Source organism: Saccopteryx bilineata, chromosome 3 (assembly GCF_036850765.1).
Source record: "Saccopteryx bilineata isolate mSacBil1 chromosome 3, mSacBil1_pri_phased_curated, whole genome shotgun sequence".
In the NCBI taxonomy this organism is placed as follows: domain Eukaryota; kingdom Metazoa; phylum Chordata; class Mammalia; order Chiroptera; family Emballonuridae; genus Saccopteryx; species Saccopteryx bilineata.
This window is the reverse complement of record NC_089492.1, coordinates 293,582,089-293,603,991: the sequence shown is the minus strand read 5'-3', so window position 1 is coordinate 293,603,991 and position 21,903 is coordinate 293,582,089. Positions and strand designations below refer to the sequence as shown.

At 45.7% G+C, this 21,903-nt stretch overlaps 1 protein-coding gene and 1 pseudogene across 3 annotated transcripts; both read right to left on the bottom strand.

Annotated features, from left to right (window-relative positions):
• Positions 1 to 621: 621 nt before the first annotated feature.
• ZNF329 (zinc finger protein 329) lies at positions 622 to 14,601 on the bottom strand. 3 transcript variants are annotated; one of them, XM_066270808.1, is made up of 4 exons: positions 14,552 to 14,581; positions 13,409 to 13,514; positions 7,308 to 7,446; positions 622 to 2,246 (listed from the first exon to the last, which is right to left on the bottom strand). In XM_066270808.1, exons 3-4 carry the CDS (start codon positions 7,390 to 7,392, stop codon positions 622 to 624), a joined length of 1,710 nt encoding a protein of 569 aa, XP_066126905.1. In that variant the 5' UTR covers positions 7,393 to 7,446; positions 13,409 to 13,514; positions 14,552 to 14,581. The 3 variants fall into 3 exon arrangements, with proteins under 3 accessions (XP_066126905.1, XP_066126906.1, XP_066126907.1); XM_066270809.1 differs by lacking the exon at positions 7,308 to 7,446 and having other exon boundaries at positions 14,552 to 14,583; XM_066270810.1 differs by lacking the exons at positions 7,308 to 7,446; positions 13,409 to 13,514 and having other exon boundaries at positions 14,552 to 14,601.
• Positions 14,310 to 21,660, bottom strand: LOC136330097 (HAUS augmin-like complex subunit 2; annotated as a pseudogene).
• Between the last annotated feature and the right edge of the window lie 243 nt (positions 21,661 to 21,903).

The window sequence follows — 21,903 nt, the reverse complement described above, 5'->3', positions numbered from 1 at the left end:
CAGGAAGAGGCAGACAAAAACATTGAGCCATTCCTGTATGTGCCCTGATTGGGGATCAGACCAGCAAGCTCTGCGCTTCGGGACAATGCTTCAACCAACCAAGCTATCCAGCCAGGGCATAATTTTGTTTTTACTAATTGATTGATTTTTAGAAAAACAGAGAGAAGAAGGGGGAGACAGGGAGAGGGAAGGGAAGCGTTCATTTGTTGTTCCCTTTAGCTGTGCATTCATTGATTGGTTGCTTTCCATGTGTGCCCTGACTGGGGATCGAAGCCATAACCTCGTCAAGATGATGCTCTAACAGACTGAATAGGCCAGGGCCTTACTTTTTTTCATTAAAAAAAAAAAAAAATCTTTCCCTGGCCAGGTAGCTGAGTTGGTTGGAGCATCATCCTAATATACCAAGGTTGTGGATTTGATTCCATGTCAAGGCACACACAGGAATCAACCAGTGAATGCATAAATAAGTGGTACAACAATTGATGGTTCTCTTTCTAAAATCAATAAATAAAAATTTTGAAACAGTTATTTTGTACTGACAGGGAGGAGTCACTCCTTGAAGACACCCCTCCTTCACACAGGTTTTTGAGAGCACTTGAGAAATGAGCGTGCCCATATTCCTTATGGTTCCACGGGTTGCTGTCCAGGGTGCGTTCTTTGATGTCGGACCAGAGCCGAGCTCCTTCTAAACATTTTCCCACACTGAGGACATTGACTGGGACCCTCCCTACTATGAAGCCTCTGATGGACTGCGAGGTGAGAATTCTGCTTGAAGGACTTTCCACACTCTGGACACTGGTACGGGGTCTCCTTGGTGTGAATTCTCTGGTGCTTGGTAAGACAGGAGCTGTCCCTGAAAGCTTTGCCACACTGATTACATTCGTAGGGCCTCTCACCAGTATGAGTCCTCTGGTGCCGGATGAGACCAGCAATGTTCCTGAAAAGTTTCTGACACTGGTCACAGCCATAGGGCTTCTCACCTGTGTGAATTCTCTGGTGCCTGATGAGGTACGCGCTCTCAATGAAAGTCTTCCCACACTCTTTACACTCGTAAGGCTTCTCCCCGGAATGGATTTTCTGGTGCACGATGAGATGTGAGTTACGATTGAAGGATTTCCCACACTCCACACATTCAAAGGGCTTCTCTCCAGTGTGAGCCCTCTCATGCTGGGTGAGGTACGAGCCATCCCGGAAAGCCTTTCCGCACTTGCTACATTCGTAGGGCTTCTCCCCGGTGTGAATTCGGAGATGCACGGTGAGGTGTGAGATGTCTGTAAAGGGCTTCCCACACTCGTTACATCTGTACGGTTTCTCCCCCGTGTGGGTTCTTTGATGCAAAATCAGGGATGAGTTTCTGTTGAAAGTTTTCCCACACTCGAGACATTCGTAGGGTTTCTCACCCGTGTGAATTCTCTGGTGTTGTGTCAGAGCTGACCCGTCGCTAAAGGCTTTCCCACACTTAGCACATGTGTAGGGCTTCTCTCCTGTGTGGATTCTTTGATGAACAGTCAGGTTGTAGTTCTTGGAGAAGGATTTTCCACACTCATTACAGGGGTAAGGTTTCTCTCCAGTGTGAGTTCGGTGATGTAAAAGGAGCGAACAGTTCCGTTTGAAACATTTGCCACATTCAGCACATTTGTACAGCTTCTCTCCGGGGTGATTCCTCCTGTTTTCAGTAAGAGATGAACTCAGGGTAAAAAGGTCCCCCAAGTCCTTCCTTTCATACAGTTTCTTCCCTATTTTCGTTATTTTTTGTTTGCCAAGAGGTGTAAAGTGGTTGAAAGGCTCAACACTTTCAGGGTATTTGTAGGGCTTCTCTCTCACTGGATTTCTTCCAACTTGTTGAATAACTTCCATGGAATGGTCGAAGGCGTCATTGTCACCAGTTTTCTTAGCTATACAGATTTTCTGAGCACTGTGTAAAGCTGAGTCACAATCCAAGCTTCTATCCTCTGGGTCACGCATATGGAAACCGTTTGTTGCAGGAATCCTCCGAGATGGTGGAGGGTCCACGCTTGCACACAAACGCCTCCCCAGCCCGGGATACTCACAAATTGCTTCCCCGCCTGGCTTTTCCTGAGCTAAAGCTGATTCCTTCAGGTGTCCTTCCCAGTTCTTATGATCCCAACTGTCGCCTAGAATAGAGAAATGGGGACCCTCTCTCGCAAAGTCTTCCATTTCCACATCACAGAGTAGTTCCTCCTTAGGAATGTTCTGAGCTGTCATTTTCGGTCTCGTGTCACAAGCTGGAAAGTGAAAAATGAAAAAGCAAGACTTCAATACATGAAGCTAAGTTTGGGAGAATGATGAAAAATAGTAACAGGGATGTAAGTGTGCATGTTTAATTTTTTTTTCTCAAGTTCACATCTGTACAACGAAGAGATAAACTGAGAAACAAGGCAGGGAGGCAAGCACAGGGTCAAAAGAGCCACACAGCCCTGGCCAGTAGGTTCAGCAATAGAGCATCAGCCCGGCGTGTAGAAGTCCCGGGTCTGATTCCCAGCCAAGGCACATAGGAGAAGCACCCATCTGCTTCTCCAACCCTCCCCCTCTCCTTTCTCTCTGTCTCTCTCTTCCTCTCCTGCAGCCAGGGCTCCATTGGAGCAAAGTTGTCCCGGGCGCTGAGGATGGCTCCACGGCCTCCGCCTCAGGCTCCAGAATGGCTCCAGCCATAACAGAGAAACGCCCCAGATGGGCAGAGCATTGCCCCCTAGTGGACATGCCAGGTGAATCCCAGTCAGGCATATGTGGGAGTCTGTCTGTCTGCCTCCCAGCTTCTCACTTGAGGAAAAAAAAAAAAAAAAAAAAGAGCCACACAGCATTTTCATCTGCCTAAAGGCAGGAGCAATGGTACTGGGGTAAGTATCACCACCAGGATGACCCTGTGATGTGGGAGACCAGAGGCCAGGTGTCTCTGCTCACAATGGAACACCCTCTCAGCCACTACGTGCTAGTCCCCATCACCCTGGGCCACACAATAACCCACACATGTTCTGAGAGCCTCCACTTCACAAGGTATGTACGATGGCGCTGAATGAGCAGGTCAGCGCCAGCTTGCTGGTCAGAGCTCTGCCTTCTTGGATGAGTCGCGACACAGGTTCAGAGACCACCCTGCAGGGTTATTAGGAGAGTCAGATCACATCGGAGGCTGACCCTGAACTATGGAAGAAACAGTGCTCTGTAGGTTGCTGCTGGGGTCATCACCATTTTCCATCTGATTCTAACCACCCTCCCACCCCTCCACTTCATGATATCAAGATAACTGGTTCTCATTCCTGGCCAGGTTGCTCAGTTGGTTGGAGTGTCATCTCAATGCACCAAGTTTAAGGGTTCAATCCCCAATCAAAGCACAGATTAGAATCAACCAATGAGTGCATAACTAAGTAAAACAACAAATTACTGTTTCCCTGTTCTCTCCTTCCAGTCTAAAATCAATCAATCAATCAATTAAAATGAAATAAGACAACTGGCTTTTGCCTGGTCGGATAGCTCAGTTGGTTAGAGCATTGTTCCGAAGCACAGAAGTTGCTGGTAAAATCCTTGGTCAGAAGGCTCCATTGGAGCAAAGATGGCCCGGGCGCTGGGGATGGCTCTGTGGCCTCTGCCTCAGGCGCTAGAGTGGCTCTGGTCACAACACGGCGACGCCCAGGATGGGCAGAGCATCGCCCCCTGATGGGCAGAGCGTCGCCCCATGGCAGGCGTGCCGGGTGGATCCCGGTCGGGCGCATGCGGGAGTCTGTGTGACTGTCTCTCCCCGTTTCCAGCTTCAGAAAAATGAAAAAAAAAAAAAAAATCCTTGGTCAGGACACATACAGGAACAGCTCAGTGTTCCTGTTTCTCTCCCTTTTCCTCCCTCTCTAAAATCAATAAAATAAACGTTAAAAAAAACCTGGTTCTCCCCATAATTATTAAATGGCAATTTTTTTTTGTTTTGTTTTCATTTTTCTGTGAAGCTGGAAACAGGGAGAGACAGTCAGACAGACTCCCACATGCGCCCGACTGGGATCCACCCGGCACGCCCACCAGGGGCGACGCTCTGCCCACCAGGGGGCGATGCTCTGCCCATCCTGAGCGTCACCATGTTGCGACCAGAGCCACTCTAGCGCCTGGGGCAGAGGCCACAGAGCCATCCCCAGCGCCCGGGCCATCTTTGCTCCAATGGAGCCTTGGCTGCGGGAGGGGAAGAGAGAGACAGAGAGGGAAAGCGCGGCGGAGGGGTGGAGAAGCAAATGGGCACTTCTCCTGTGTGCCCTGGCTGGGAATCGAACCCGGGTCCTCCGCATGCTAGGCCGACGCTCTACCGCTGAGCCAACCGGCCAGGGCTTCCCCATAATTATTAAGTGAAATTGGACCCTTACCTCATAAAAAATATTTTTTAAAAATTCCAAGTGGATAAAGCCATTAGCATAAAATCAAAGTTTAAATGATATAGAATACCTTCATGAACAGGATACTCCTGGATCAACAGGTTAATAAGCAAAAACCACACAGATAAGGAGGAACAATTTTTACAATTTTGATAGCAACATCAAAATTTTCCACTCAACAAAAGACACAATAAGAATCAAAATAGCCCTGGCCGGGTAGTTCACTTGGTTCAAGTTTCATCCCCAGTCAGGGCACATGCAAGAATCAACCAAACAATGCATAAGTAAGTGGAAAACAAATCTATATGTTTCTATCTCTTCAATTCCCTTCCTCTCTCTTACTCACAAATCAAAAACTTAAAAATAATCAAAAAAACAAATGGTAGGTGGAAAGACAGCATTATAAAATATAAAAGAGCCCTGGCCAGATAGCTCAGTTGGTCAGAACATTGTCCCAAATCACAGAAGTTGCCCTGGTTAGGGTACATACATGGACAGACTGATGTTCCTGTCTCTGTGTCTCTCACTTCCTTGCTCTCTAATATTTAGTAAATAAAAATTTAAAAGAAAAAAATATATATATGAGACAAAGGAATAGTGCTGAGATCTAAAAGAAATTTTTACAAAACAACACAAAAAAGAAGGAAAATATAGACACTGGCCTGGTGGCTCAGTGGATAAAGCACCTACCTGGCATGCCAGAGGTCACAAGTTTGACCCCTAGTCACAGCACATAAGGGAAGCTATCAATAAGTACACAACTGCCCTGGCCATTTGGCTCAGTGGTAGAGCGTCGGCCTGGCGTGCAGAAGTCCCGGGTTCGATTCCCGGCCAGGGCACACAGGAGAAGCGCCCATCTGCTTCTCCACCCCTCCCTCTCTCCTTCCTCTCTGTCTCTCTCTTCCCCTCCCGCAGCCGAGGCTCCATTGGAGCAAAGATGGCCCGGGCGCTGGGGATGGCTCCTTGGCCTCTGCCCCAGGCGCTAGAGTGACTCTGGTCGCAACAGAGCGATGCCCCGAAGGGGCAGAGCATCGCCCCCTGGTGGGCAGAGCATCGCCCCTGGTGGGCGTGCCGGGTGGATCCCGGTCGGGCGCATGTGGGAGTCTGTCTGACTGTCTCTCCCCATTTCCAGCTTCAGAAAAATACAAAAAAAAAAGTACACAACTAAATGAAATGAGTTGATGCTTCTCTCTCTCTCTCTCTCTCTCTTCCTCCCTATCTCTCTCTTCCCCTCCCGCAGCCAAGACTCCATTAGAGCAAAGCTGGCCCTCAGGCTGAGGACGGCTCCATGGCCTCTGCCTCAGGCACTAGAATGGCTCCAAGTGGCAACAGAGCAACACCCCAGATGGGCAGAGCATCGCCCCCTGGTGGGCATGCAGGGTGGATCCTGGTCGGGCACATGTGGGAGTCTGTCTCTCTGCCTCCTCGCTTCTCACTTTGGACAAAAAACAAACCAAAAAAAATAGAACAAAATTTCACACAAGGTATGAAAATATAAAGCTTGGGCAGATCATGTAGGAAGCAATGGTGAGCAACAAGAGTGGTCAGCCCACTCGGCGATAGGGTAGCAACCGTAGAAACATAAAGTGGGCACATTCTGCCACCAGGCGATTCCACGATGTGGCATCTCAATCTCAGAAAGCACAAGTACTGAACATAAGTGCACAACAGTTGATACCAAGGGGACAGCCTTAACAGCCCGCAGAAAGAAGACAGACAACTAGTGAAGGAACAGAAAGTACTGTCATGAACCTCTCAATAGCAAAACAGAAACCCAGAGGTATTGGGGTGGGGTGGGGACACCATCAGATATGTTACTGTTCAAGAGTGAAGACACGCCTGACCAGGCGGTGGCGCAGTGGATAGAGCGTCGGACTGCAATGCCGAAGGACCCAGGTTCGAGACCCCGAGGTTGCCAGCTTGAGCGCGAGCTCGTCTGGTTTGAGCAAAAGCTCACCAGCTTGGACCCAAGGTTGCTGGCTGGAGCAAGGGGTTACTCCATCTGCTGAAGGCCCACAATCAAGGCACATATGAGAAAGCAAACAGTGAACAACTAAGGTGTCGAAACAAATAACTGATGATTGATGCTTCTCATCTCTCCATTCCTGTCTGTCTGTCCCTATCTATCCCTCTCTCTGACTCTCTGTCTCTGTAAAAAATAATAATACATAAAAATAAAAAATAAAAAAAGAGTGAAGACAAGATAAAGAAAAACAGAAGCAGAGCCTGACCTGTGATAGTGCAGTGGATAAAGCGTCAACCTGGAATGCTGAGGTCGCCAGTTTGAAACCCTGGGCTTGCCTGGTCAAGGCACACATGAGAAATAACTACCACCAGTTGATGCTTCCCATGCCTCCCCACGCCTTTCTCTCTTCCTCTTCTATCTCTAAAATCAATAAATAAAATCTTAAAAAATAAAGAAAAACAAAAGTAGAGTTTATCTCCAAGGGCAATAGCCAAAAATAGAGAAATTGTTCTTCATGAACCTCCCTCCCAAAAAAATTAAAAGAAATGAATGAGTATTTAAATCTAATCCAGCACAGACCATATAAAATGCAGTATGGGGTTACCAGTGGGATGAAGTAAAACACTGGGTGACAGCGGCCTGTGAGAGGCTGTGGGGCAAACCAATGTGTTTCAAGTTTGTAAAAAGGGACCCACTGGCTTAAGCGTGGAATCATACACATGACCCCACGGTGGCTGGCTTGAACCCAAGGTCGCTGGCTTGAGCAAGGGGTCAATGGCTCAGCTGGAGCCCCCCAGTCAAGGCACATACGAGAAAGCAATCAATGAACAAGTAAGGTTCCACAACGAAGAATTAATGCTTCTCATCTCTCTCCCTTTCTGTCAGTCTGTCCCTGTCACAACAAATGTGGTCAAGTTAAAAACCAGTAAGTACAGAAAGAAAACCAATTATAAGAAAAATAATTGTGGCCTGACCTGTGGTGGCGCAGTGGATAAAGCGTCGACCTGGAATGCTGAGGCCGCCGGTTCGAAACCCTGGGCTTGCCTGCTCAAGGCACATATGGGAGTTGATGCTTCTAGCTCCTCCCCCCTTCTCTCTCTCTGTCTCTCCTCTCTAAAAATGAATAAAAAAATAAAATAAAATATTAAAAAAAAATAATTGTAAAAAAACGCCTTACTTATTTGGGAGAATACTTATTTCTCAGTAATTCACACATTAAAGAGAAATTTTGACATTAGAAAACACCTTGAATTGAACAATGATGAAATGGAACATCTCAAAACATGTGACAAATGAGAATGCAGCAAAAGTAGTTCCAAGTTGGTCTTTCATGTTTACATTAAAAAAAAGACTGAAGGTGCCTGAGTGGTGGTGGCACAATGCATAGAACATCAACCTGGGATGCTGAGGACCCAGGTTTCAAACCCGGAGGTCACCAGGTTGAGCACATGCTCACCAGCTAGAGCGCAGAGCTGCTGGCTTGAGTGTAGGATCCTATTAGATCCCATGGTCAGCAGCTTGAATAAGGGGTCACTGGCTCTGCTGGAGCCCCCCGGTCAAGCACGTATGAGAACGCAATCAATTAACAACTAAGGTGCCGCAACTACAAGTTGATGCTTCTCATCGCTCTCCTCTCTCTCTCTCTCAAAACCCCCCCCAAAAACTGGAGGTTAGTGAGTTCACTGTTCAACTTAAGACTTAAGGGAAATAACCATGGAGTAAACCAACAGGAAGTAGAAGGTGCTAATAAAGGTAAGAGCAGAAATTACAGAACCTAAAATCAAGGAGTCAGCCAAGATGAAGAAATCCAAAAGTCCATTTAAAAACACTAATGAAGCCTGACCGGGCAGTGGTGCAGTGCATAGAACGTCGGACTGGGATGCAGAGGACCCAGGTTCGAGACCCCGAGGTTGCCAGCTTGAGCATGAGCTCATCTGGTTTGAGCAAAAGCCCACCAGCTTGAACCCAAGGTCACTGGCTCCAGCAAGGGGTTACTGGGTCTGCTGAAGGCCCACGGTCAAGGCCCATATGAGAAAGCAATCAATGAACAACTAAGGTGTTGCAACGCACAATGAAAAACTAATGATTGATGCTTCTCATCTCTCTCCGTTCCTGTCTGTCTGTCCCTGTCTATCCCTCTCTCTGTCTCTATAAAAAAATTAATTAATTAATTAATTAATTAATTTAAAAAAAAACACTAATGAAGGTCCCATTGTGTAATGGATAGCACTCCAGCACTCAGGGTTCTGAAAAGATTAATGAAATAAACTTTTCTCTTTCATTAAAAGAGAGGAAGTAGCCAGACCAGTGGAGATACAGTAGAGAGAACCACGACCTGGGACACTGATATCCCAGATTCGAAACCCCAAGGTTGCAGGCTTGAGCAGAGTTCACTGGCTTAAGTGTGGAATCATCAGCATGACCCCATGGTCGCTGGCTTCAGCCCAACAGTCCCTGGCTTGAGCAAGGGATCACTAGCTTGACTGGAATCCTCCCCCCCTTAAAGGCACCTATGAGAAGCAATCAATAAATAACTAAGGAGCAGTAATTACAAGCTGATGCTTTTCATCTCTATCCCTTCCTCACTTTCTCTCAAAAAATTTAAAAAAAATTTAAAAAAAGGATTTAACTAAGGAACAGTAAAAATGCCAGCAAAATGGCAATGCTGGATTTATCCTAAGACTGCAAAGAGTGTAAAACTTCAGAACATCTATTGATATAATTCCCCATATTTTCAGGTAAAAGTAGAAGACAGTCCCTGAACTGTCTTTATGAACTCAATAAATTCATAAAGTACCCTGATGGGGCAGCTCGGTTGCTTGGACTGTCGTCCCAAGGCACCAGGGTTATGGGTTCATCCCCAGTTGGGATGCATGCAGGAGTCAATCAATGAATACATGGGTAGGTGGAGCAGGGGTGGATGAACCTCTCTTTCTCTCTTTCTCAAATCAATCAATAAAAATTAAGCCTGACCTGTGGTGGCGCAGTAGATAAAGCATCAACCTGAAATGCTGAGGTTGCTGGTTCGAAACCCTGGATTTGCCTGGTCAAGGCACATATGGGAGTTGATGCTTCCTGCTACTCCCCACCCTTTCTCTCTCTCTCTCTTTCTCCTTTCTAAAATTAATAAATAAAATCTTAAAAAAATAAATAAACAAAAGTCAAAGGAAGAAGCAACACATTCATTTGAGATCAAAGAATACCTATTCAGGACCCCGATTCAAGTAGAACCCTGAACAATATTCTGATTAGCAAACAAAGGCAGGAGTGTTTATAAGAAGGTGAAGATGCCTGCCCTGTGGTGGCACAGTGGATTAAGCATCAACCTGGAACGCCAGGTTGACAGTTTGAAACCACTGAATTGCCTGGTCAGTGAGAAGCAACTACTATGATGAGTTGATGCTTCCTGCTCCTCCACCAACCCCCCCATCCTCTCTCTAAAATCAATAAATAAAATCTTAAAAAAAAAAAATAACATATCCTGGCAAGACACCTACCAAAGCTGTGATCATAAGGGTCTCGGGAGCATGGAGGGGAACAAATATTCAGGAGCAAAGGAGAAGTCCATCTCATCTATAATACTGTCGTTTCTGAAATAAGACATGTATCACTAAGAAACATGAAAAGATGACCCACTAAATGGTAGAAAATACTTGCAAAGTACACAGCTGCTCAAGAATCTAGATACCGAAGATATAAATGCACATGAAAAGATCATCAACATCATGAGTCACTAGAGAAATAGTCACTAAAACCACAGTGAAAAAAACATAAAACACACACATAGTGAGACACCACTTCACACCTACTAGTAGAGCCAATATTAAAAAATAAATAAATAAAAAGGCCTGACCTATAGTGGCACAGTAAATAAAAGTGTTGATCTGGAATGCTGAGGTCGCCAGTTGGAAACCCAGGGCTTGCCTGGTCCAGGCACATAGGCAAAGCAACTATCGTATTTCCCCATGTATAAGACACACCTTACTTTTCAGGCCCGAAATTTGAAAAAAATTAATAATAATATTACATAAAGTTATTGAACTGAAGTTTTATTCATCATAAAATCCATATATCTCATCTGTGCAAAAAAGCAGGAAATGCAAGTAAAGAAAAAATCTACAACACTCCCAGTTTTCAGACTCCAAAGTTTTAAAGAAAGGTGCGTCTTATACATGGGGACATAAAGGTACAATGAGATGATGCTTCCCGCTCCTCCCCCACATCTTTCTCTCTCTCTCTCTCTCTCCTCTCTCTAAAATCAAATTAAAAAAAAAAGAGCAAAAGAGACTGAAAAAAATAAAAAAATAAATTTTGTGAGGAAGTGGGAAAACTGGAACCCTCATAAATGATAGTAAGAATGAAAATGAGCCTGACCAGGCGGTGGCGCAGTGGATAGAGCGTCGGACTGGGATGCAGAGGACCCAGGTTCAAGACCCCAAGATCGCCAGCTTGAGTGCGGGCTCATCTGGTTTGAGCAAAAGCCCACCAGCTTGAACCCAAGGTCGCTGGCTCCAGCAAGGGGTTGCTCAGTCTGCTGAAGGCCTGCGGTCAAGGCACATATGAGAAAGCAATCAATGAATAAATAAGGTGTTGCAATGTGCAATGAAAAACTAATGATTGATGCTTCTCATCTCTCTCCATTCCTGTCTGTCTGTCCCTGTCTATCCCTCTCTCTGACTCACTCTCTGTCTCTGTAAAAAATAAAAAAATTTAAAAAAAAATTAAAATGATACAACTGGCTTTCCACATTGTTTATTCATCAGGTGATTTCTGTTTATAATACTGCTGCTATTATAATTCATATACAGGTTTATTTGTAGACATGTTTGCATTTTTCTTGAAAACACAGCTAGGAGAGGAATTGCCAGGTCACATGATGACTCTATGTTTAACTTCTCAGGAAACAAACTGTTTTCTGAAATAGCATCTCTCTCCATCCTTCTCCCCCTTCTCTCCCTCTACCCCTCCCACAGCCAGTGGCTCAACTGGTTTGAGCATTGGCCCTGGGGGCTCTGAGGATAGCTCAGCAGGTCTAGTGTCAGCCTCAGGCACTAAAAATAGCTCGGTATTCAAGCATTGGCCCAGATGGGTGTTGCTGATGGATCCCAGTCGGGACACCTATCTACCTTCCTCTCACCTAAAAAAAAAAAAAAAAATCTTTTGGCCCTGGCCGGATGGCTCAGTGGTAGAGCATCAGCCTGGCGTGCAGGAGTCCCGGGTTCGATTCCCGGCCAGGGCACACAGGAGAGGCACCCATCTGCTTCTCCACCCCTCCCCCTCTCCTTCCTCTCTCTCTCTCTCTTCCCCTCCTGCAGCCGAGGCTCCACTGGAGCAAAGTTGGCCCAGGTGCTGAGGATGGCTCCATGGCCTCCGCCTCAGGCACTAGAATGGCTCCAGCCACAACAGAGCAACACTCCAGAAGGGCACAGCATCGCCCGCTGGTGGGCATGCCAGGTGGATCTCAGTCAGGCACATGCAGGAGTCTATCTCTCTGCGTTCCCACTTCTCGCTTCAAAATTAAAAAAAAAGAAAAGAAAGAAAGAAAAGGTATTTCAGGCAAATGAAATAAATAAAAGAGTAGGAATATATATATATCAGACACAATATACCTTAATACAAAGGCTATAACTAGAAACAAAGAAAGACATTTTGTATACAACAGCCAAGATACAGAAGCAACCTAAGTGCCCAAAAAATAGACGATTAGATAAAGATGTGGTACACATATACAATAGAATACTACTTGACCATAAAAAAGAATGAAATCCTACCATTTGCCACAACATGATGGACCTAGAGAATATTATGCTAAGTGAAATAAGTCAGTCAGAAAAAGACAAATACCGCCTGACCAGGTGGTGGTACAGTGTATAGCATTGGACTTGGGACACTGAGGACCCAGGTTCGAAACCCTGAGGTTGCCTGCTTGAGCGCAAAGGTCGCTGGCTTGAGCAAAGGATCACTTGCTCTGCTGGAGCGGCCCCCCCTCCCCCCATCAAGGCACATATGAGAAAACAATCAGTGAATAATTACGGTGTCACAACAAAGAACTGATGGTTCTCATCTCTCTCCCTTCCTGTCTGTCTGTCCCTATCTATCCCTCTCACTGTCATTGTCAAAAAAAAAAAAAAAAAGACAAACACTGTATCATTTCAATTATACCTGTAATCTAAAGAACGAAATAAATGAACAATCAAAATAGAAACTCATGGATATAGAGAACAAACTGATGGTTGCCAGCTGGGCAGGGGACTGAGAGGCTGGATGAAAGAGGTGAAGGGATTAAGAAGTACAAATGGGTAGTTACAGAATAGTCATGGGATGTAAATTGGAACATAAGGAATATAGTCAATTATACTGTAATAACTATGATACTCGGTGAGTACTAGACTTATCAGCGGGATCACTTCGTAAGTTATATAAATGGGTGACCACTATGCTGTACACCTGAAACTAATATAATATTAAATATCAATTCTAATTGAAAAATTTAAAAATTAAATTTTTAAAAAGTTGGGTGCGAAGGGAGAGAAAATGAGCAATAGAACGGAGGAAAGTCACTGGCTGTGGGGGAAATAAACCAACCAAACAAAGGTTTGGTACTGAAAACATTCTCACAGCCCAAGTGCCAAGTGTTTTAAACTGGCTAAAGGAAGAGATCTATCTGAAGTGATGGTAGCATTGAGAAAGGTTTGGTTTCCATTTGTCAATCTCATTCAGTAGTACAATGAAAATCTGTACCTCAATTTTGCCTCAAACTTTAAAAATGAGTATTGAACTCTAATCGAAGTTACACATGGTGAGATGTTTGAGGGGGAAGCACAGTGATATCTGCCACTTAATTTAATTTTTTTTTTTTTTTTAATTTGGCCTTGGCCTGTTAGCTCAGTCGGTTAAGAGCCTCATCCAGAAACAAGGTTGCGGGTTTGATCCCCAGCCAAGACACACATGGGAAGCAGCCAGTGAATGTCAGGACTGAGCAGAACGACAGATGAATGCTTCCCTTCCCCTAACCTCACTGTCGCGTCCTCTCTCTCTCTCTCTCAAAATAAAAACTTAAACCCTGGCTGGATACCTTGGTTGGAGCGTTACCCAGAGTGCGGAGGTTGCCAGTTCAATTCCCGGGTCAGGGCACATACAGGAACAATTTAATGTTCCTGTCCTTCTCTCTCCCTGCCTCCCTTAAAAAGAAAAAAAAAAAGTTTTTTAATTTATTGACTTACAAAAGAAACACCAATTTGCTGTTCCAGTTATTGATACAGTCATTGGCTGACTCTTGTTTATGCCCTTACCGGGGATCAAACCCACAACCTTGGCATACTGAGATGACGCTCTAACCCACTGAGGTACCCAGCTAAGACCTCTGCCACTTAATGTTAATGCATCACAAAAAAAGACTTAATGGTTGGGTAAAAGGAGGGAGAGGGGAAATAGAGGAGATACAGCAAGTATAGGTGATGTTAATGTGTTCCTATAAGGTCGCACAAGGATTTCAAGTTTTCTATATATACGAATTTATCATGAACTATTGGGGTAGAGGAACTAAAGAAACGAACCACTAAAACCAAGGAAGAAAAAAGCGAAACAGCCATAAAGCGGGTGTAAAAACACACCCTCTTTGGGAACTGCACCAAGACCAGACTTGGCAGATATTAGGTGGGGTGTGTGTGTGTGTGTGTGTGGAAAAACAGATGGTCACTTCTGTGTACCCTGAACGGGAATCGATCCTGGGACTTCCACAAGCCAGGCCCACGCTCTACCGATACACCAACCAGCCACGACCATATAATTTTTTTTTCTTTTTTAAGGGGCTATTCTGGCACCTGCGGGACTCAGTGGGAAACGAGTACAAGTCACCAGCGCCACGGACCTCACACCACCTGGTGGACATGGATCACCCCAGCGGCCCGGCCGGAAACAGTCCCCAAGAAAGGGCCGAGCTCCGCGAAGGAAGTGGGTCGGCCCCATGGGCGTCCTCACACCCAGAGGAGCACCTTCATCCGCGCGGGCGTCCTCAAAGACAAGACCAGCGCGCGCCCCAGGCCAAGCCCACCCTGAGAACCGACCGCGCACACTGTGCGTGCCAGTGCCCGCCTGAAAGCAGCCTGAAACAAGCCGCTCGCGCTCCACCGGGACCCGGCGGACACTTTCTGATTGGGAGGTGGGGAGTGGGGGGAAAACGGAGAAACCGAAATCCGAGGGGCGCGGCGGAACTCACCTGCGGCTGAAAAGCAGCGGCGGAGGCCATGTTGAAGCGAGTGCGCATGCGGACGCCAAGACCCGGATGTGCGCGTCTTCGGAGGCTCCGCCCCGCCCAGCGCTGGGTGCGGGGGATGGTTACGACCTCCCTCCAGGGACCGAGGGGAACCCAGTGTTCACTTCCAGCCTGTCCGACTGTGACCCCGGTCCCCTCCGCATCCCCGGGTTATCAGGACATCGCTGTCCCGAGGGCTTTGCCGTTTATCCTATTTACTTATTTACTTATTCGATTATTTATTGATACCGCATGGATGCGAAGATACCGTATATCCCCATATATAAGACGCTGCAATGTATAAGAAGCACATTAATTTAGGGGCCCGAAAAAAAAATGTATTACATAAAATTATGGAACTCTGGTTTTATTCATCATAAAATTCAGAACCCCTCATCACTGTCAAATGCACGTATTAAAAAAATCTACAACCGGCCCTGGCAGGTTGGCTCGGCGGTGGAGCGTCCGCCCGGCGTGAGGGAGTGTCTGGTTCGATTCCCGGCCAGGGCACACAGGAGAAGCGCCCATCTGCTTCTCTGCCCCTTCCCCTTTACTTCCTTTCTGTCTCTCTCTTTCCCTCCTGCAGCCGAGGCTCCATTGGAGCAAGGATGGCCCAGGCGCTGGGGATGGCTCTGTGGCCTCTGCCTCAGGCGCTAGAGTGGCTCTGGATGCAACAGAGCGACGCCCCGGAGGGGCAGAGCATCGCCCCCTGGTGGGCGTGCCGGGTGGATCCCGGTCAGGCGCATGCGGGAGTCTGTCTGACTGCCTCCCTGTTTCCAACTTCCCAAAAATGAAAAAAATGAAAAAAAAAACAAAAAACTACAACCACTGTACAAGACGCACCCAGTTTTTTTGTTTTTTGTTTTTTGTTTGTTTGTTTTTTGTATTTTTCTGAAGCTGGAAACGGGGAGGCAATCAGACAGCTCCCGCATGCGCCCGACTGGGATCCACCGGGCACGCCCACCAGGGGGCGATGCTCTGCCCATCGGGGCGTCGCTCTGTCGCGACCAGAGCCACTAGCGCCTGGGGCAGAGGCCAAGGAGCCATCCCCAGTGCCCAGGACATCTTTTGCTCCGATGGAGCCTCGGCTGCCGGAGGGGAAGAAAGAGATAGAGAGGAAGGAGAGGGGGAGGGATGGAGAAGCAGATGGGCGCTTCTCCTGTGTGCCCTGGCCGGGAATCGAATCCGGGACTTCCGCACGCCAGGCTGACGCTCTACCACTGAGCCAACCGGCCAGGGCCGACGCACCCAGTTTTTAAACTCCAATTTTTTCAGAAAGATGCGTCTTATACATAGGGAAACAAGGCATTTATTTTCCATGGTTTTTATCTGATACCAGCATTAAAGTAGGGCCTTATTTAATTTTTTTCTTTTTAGACCTTATTTTTATTTACTGTGTAGTTGGCCAAAATAATTCCTTACCATAATTTTTTATTTTGACAAAAATATGTTAGAATTCAGAAAAGTGCACCTTACTATTCATTGGCAATGTAACTGTATACCTAGAACTCAAACCAGAAGCTACATGTTTTTTTAATTAAGACAGTTAAGATTTTGTGTGTATGTGTGTGTGTGTGTGTATGTGTGTGTGTGACAGAGACAGAGAGAGAGAGGGACAGATAGGGACAGACAGACAGGAAGGGAGAGAGATGAGAAGCATCAATTCTTTGTTGCAGGGCCTTACTTGTTCATTGATTGCGTTCTCATATGTGTCTTGAGGGGAGGCGGGGGCTGGCTACAGTAGACCGAGTGACCCCTGGCTCAAGCCAGCAACCTTGGGCTCAAACTGGTGAGCCTTGCTTAAACCAGATGAGTCGGCCCTGGCCAGTTGGCTCAGCGGTAGAGCGTCGGCCTGGCATGCGGGGGACCCGGGTTCGATTCCCGGCCAGGGCACATAGGAGAAGCGCCCATTTGCTTCTCCACCCCCACCCCCTCCTTCCTCTCTGTCTCTCTCTTCCCCTCCCGCAGCCAAGGCTCCATTGGAGCAAAGATGGCCCGGGCGCTGGGGATGGCTCCTTGGCCTCTGCCCCAGGCGCTAGAGTGGCTCTGGTTGGGGCAGAGCGACCCCCCGGAGGAGCAAAGCATCGCCCCCTGGTGGGCAGAGCATCGCCCCTGGTGGGCGTGCCGGGTGGATCCCGGTCGGGCGCATGCGGGAGTCTGTCTGACTGCCTCTCCCAGTTTCCAGCTTCAGAAAAAAAAGAAAAGAAAAAATAAAATAAAAATAAATTTAAAAAAATTTTAAACCAGATGAGTCTGCGCTCAAACCAGCGACCTCGGGGTTTTGAACCTGGGTCGTCTGCGTTGTAGTCTGACACTTTATCCATTGTGCCACTTCCTGGTTAGACACGTTTTTTGTTTGTTTTTGTTTTAAGTAATGATTTTAGATAGAAGATTAACATACAAATCGATGTATGTGTTATTGAATTATCAGTAGAATTTCCCCCAATATATATATTTTAATTATAATATAAAGGGGGAAACACTTTTACAGTGAAAAACCTGGCAGACACCACCTTAAGCATTACTTTTGAGGAATTCTTGCCCAGAGCACACCACCTTAACATAATCGTGAAAAACTCAGACAAACCCAAATTGAGAGTCAATCTACAAAATAACTGAACAATATTCTCCAAAAAAATGTCAGGATCATGAAAGACAAAGAAAACAACAACAAAATCAAGACAAAAAAAAAAAGACAAGGAAAGACTGAAGAACTGTCACAGATTGGAGGAGACTTAGGAGACGTGACAAATATATGCAAGGTGGGATCCTGGAACAAAAATAGACATTTGGGGAAACATGAAATTCAGATTCAGCTGGTAGTTTAGTCATTAACATTGAACCAATATCCTAGTTTTGACAATTACATTATAGTTACATAAAATATTGTTTTTCCCAGGCTTGCGACCCCGAGGTAACCAGCTTGAGCGCGGGCTCATCTGGCTTGAGCAAAAAGCTCACCCGCTTGGATTCAAGGTCACTGGCTCCAGCAAGGGGTTACTCGATCTGCTGAAGGCCCGCAGCCAAGGCACTTATGAGAAAGCAATCAATGAACAACTAAGGTCTCACAATGAAAAACTAATAATTGATACTTCTCATTTCTCTCCATTCCTGTCTGTCTCTCCCTGTCTAACCCTCTCTCTGACTCTCTCTCTCTCTGTCCCTGTAAAAAATCAATATATATAGTTTTATTAAAATTTTTATTTATTTATTTATTCATTTTTTAGAGAGGAGAGAGAGAGAGAGAAGGGGAGAGGAGCAGGAAGCATCAATTCCCATATATGCCTTGATCAGACAAGTGCAGGGTTTTGTTTTTTTTTTAATTAATTTTTTTTAGTTTATTCATTTTTAGAGAGAGGAGAGAGAGAGACAGGGGGGAGGAGCTGGAAGCATCAACTCCCATATGTGCCTTGACCAGGCAAGCCCAGGGTTTCGAACCGGCGACCTCAGCATTTCCAGGTCGACGCTTTATCCACTGCGCCACCACAGGTCAGGCAGTGCAGGGTTTTTTGAACCGGCGACTTCAGTGTGCCAGGTCGACGCTTTTATCCACTGTGTCACCACAGGTCAGGCTCATAAAATATTAACTCTAGGAAAAACTATTGAAAGATATACAGGAATGTTCTATTTTTGTAACTTTTCTGTAAGGCTAAAATTATTTCTAAAATAAAAAATTCAGGAAGAGAACTGTAGTCCCATATTCAGATGAAAAGAAGTTCACCATAGAGTAAACAAAAGATTAAACAGTACTGTGGTTTAGTTTTACCAAAAAAAAAAAAAAAAAAAAGTATATGAAAAGAAATGAGAGGCCAGATGATACCAAATAGGGGAAGTTTATAACTTTTATTTCTTTTTCTTAATTTTTATTTATACATTTTAGGGGGAGGAGGAAAGAGAGAAAGAGACTTCAATTTGTTGTTCCACTTATTTCTGCATTCATTGGTTGATTTTTCTATGTGCTCTGAGCAGAGATGAAACTTACAACGATGGTGTGTCAGAGACACTTGAACCAACTGAGCAACTTGGACAGAGCTGTAGCCATCATTTCTTCAAGTACTTTCTTTTTTATGCACCTATCTCCTCATTTCCAGATGGTTTTTAAATTTTTTTATTTATTGATTTTAGCAAGAAAAGAAGAGAAAAAGAGAGAGAGAAAGAGAGAGAGAGAGGAACATAGATCTGTTCCTGCACGTGCCCTGACCGGAGATCAAACTACCTAGCTCTGTGCTTTGGGATGATGCTCCAACCAACTGACCCATCCAGCCAGTGCTACTAATGCTTTTTTTTTTTTATGTGCCTTGACCGTGGGCCTTCAGCAGACCAAGTAACCCCTTACTTGAGCCAGCGACATTGGGCTCAAGCTGGTGAGCTTTTTGTTCAAACCAGATGAGCCCGTGCTCAAGCTGGCGACCTCGGAGTCTCGAACCTGGGTCTTCCGCATCCTAGTCTGACACTCTATCCACTGCACCACCGCCTGGTCAGGCAATGCTTTTTAAAAAAAAAATAATTTTTTTTTTATTTACTAATTTTAAAAACAGGGGTGGGGGATGAGCGGGAAGCATCAACTCACAGTAGTTGCTACTCCTATGTGCCCCAACCAGGTAAGCCCGGCGTTTTGAACCAGACACCTAAGTATTACGTTTAGGTTCAGAGCCCCCCATCTTTTGGGGGGGGATTTTTCTGAAGTGAAAAGTGGGGAGATATAGAGACAAACTCCCGCAAGCACCCAACCGGAATCCACCCAGCAAGCCCACTAAGGGGCTATGCTCTGCCCATCTGGGGCGTTGCTTTGTTCCAACAAGAGCCATTCTAGTGCCTGACCAGAGGCCATGGAGCCATCCTCAGCGCCTGGGCAAACTTTGCTCCAATGGAGCCTTGGCTGTGGGAGGGGAAGAGAGAGAGACAGAGAGAAAGGAGAGGGAGAAGGGTGGAGAAACAGATGGGCACCTCTCCTGTGTGTCTTGACTGGCAATTGAACCCAGGACATCCACACGCCGGGCCGACACTCTACCATTGAGCAAACCGGCCAGGGCCTAAGTTCTTAAGTGAAAGGTTTATCTTCATCTACATGTTTGGAGGACACAACACTTGTATTCCTTGGGGAGGGAGGGGAGTGTTGTATGTGTGAGAAGACGGATATGGATGTCCAGGGGCCAGGGGTTTCTGTCCAAAGCGGTCCTACCCACCTCCTCAGAGGTTAGTGGTCCTGTGGGGGATGTGGGTCAGACCATGAGCAAGGAAGGCCCTTCCTGGGAAATCAGGACCTGGAGGACAACCTCCAGTTACTGCCAACTGGAGGCACCCCCTCCCACTCCATCTGCCTCAGCTGAGATCTCCCTGGGCAGCTCTACCATCAGCACCGCCCCTACGGAAGGCCTAGGGTGCAGAACCTATTCCCGCAGTTTGTGTTACCCTGGTCCGCAGTGCCCCCTAGAAACTGCAAGGGGAAATAACAGTGGGTTCTAAATGTCAAGATCCTTTTCTTTTTTAAGTTTTATTTATTCATTTTTTAGAGAGGAGAGAGAGAAAGAAGGGGGGAGGAGCAGGAAGCATCAATTCCCATATGTGCCTTGACCAAGCAAGCCTGGGGCCTCAAACCAGTGACCTCAGCACAACAAGTCGATACTCCATCTACTGTGACATCTCAAGTCAGGCACTAAATGTCAAGGTTCTAAAAGGGGGTTCAGGAAGGATCTCAGGGCCACTGGGCTTTAAAGTGACTCCATAGGTGGAAGGAAAAGTCATCTGCGAGATTCAAACTTGTGCAACAGGTCAACAACAGTCTGCGACCCGTGGCGGTGTGATTCACTCTTCATTTTTTTTTTAAATTTTTTTATTTATTCATTTTAGAAAGGAGATAGAGAAAGACAGAAGAGAGAATGGGGGGAGGAGCAAGAAGCATCAACTCCCATATGTGGCTTCACCAGGCAAGCCCGGGGTTTCGAACCACTGCGCAACCACAAGTCAGACTGAATTTATTTTAACACGAGTTTTATTAAAAGGTGGAATAAAAATATATGAACAATAAAGAGAAATTTAGTTTGTACTTAATGAATTTGGAATCTTAGTACTTCAATATAGAGATGGTTCTTTCAGTATTTTAACAGCAAAGCCTATAAATTCCCAAGTTACCATTGATGAGAAATGGACTTCACATGATTATACAAAATTAGCCAAACATAAACAGTTGAATGGCCTGATCTGTGGTGGCAGAGTGGATAATGCATCAACCTGGAACTCTGTGCTCGATGGTTCGAAACCCTGGGCTTGCTTGGTCAAGGCACAAATGGGAGTTGATGCTTCCTGCTCCTCCCCAACTCCTCTTTCTCCTCTCTAAACTGAATAAATAAAATCTTAAAAACAAAACAAAAACAAAAAACAGTTGAATCATTTGTCGATGAACTGTTTGGACATGAACTTTAGAAGAGCTAAAGGAGGCGATATAACATCCTGTTCATGAAGATAATTTTCTTCAACTAATATTTTGGGAATACAGAGGAAACTTCCTTTTTTGTTCTTGCCACTTGAGTATAGCCTTTGCCAATTCTTCGGTTTCAGTTACTAAAATATCCATCTTGGTTAAAGCCTTGCTTATTTTCTTTCTATTTGCATCTAAATGAGAAATACTTTTAATTGTTTCAAGATGGGTCTTTTAATCTCTCAGCGAAAGTCACTGCCAACTCCAGCAAATGTACAAAGTATCTGTGAGCACAGCTTCAATAGGCAGGTTTACCTGGCACGTGGGTTTCAACAGGCGTTGCCTGCGGGACCTCTTTTCTTTCAGCAATGCTCCCAAATAATTGTCTATACTTTGCTGACTATAACACTTTTGAGCCAAAAAAGGATGAACAACATCTGCTTTATCTTTTTCTAGTCTTTAGAAGTTCAATTTCCAGGTTGTTCTGGTAGATTGCAGCTTGAATATTTGTGACCCGATATAACCTGGAGAAGTTCACAAAGTAACAAACTGATTTCTCAGATATATTTAACATCTCCTCAGTGACTATCTCCGAAGTTACAAAATGTCCCAGCTTTGGTGCAACCACAGAGCTGCAAGGGTTTGCTGAAAACATAGCTCATGATTTATCCTTTGAAGCTATATGTGGAGCACCAGCTATGGCCTAAAGGGAGCAGTAGAGGACTATTTATCCAGTGACTGAAATTCGGACTACACTAGGTATTCCTATTAGAGTTTTGTTTTGTTTTGTTTAATTTGTGTGTGTGTGTGTGTGTGTGTGTGTGTGTGTGTGTGTGTGTGTGTGACAGACAGAGGGACAGATAGGAACAGACAGGAAGGGAGAAAGATGAGAAACATT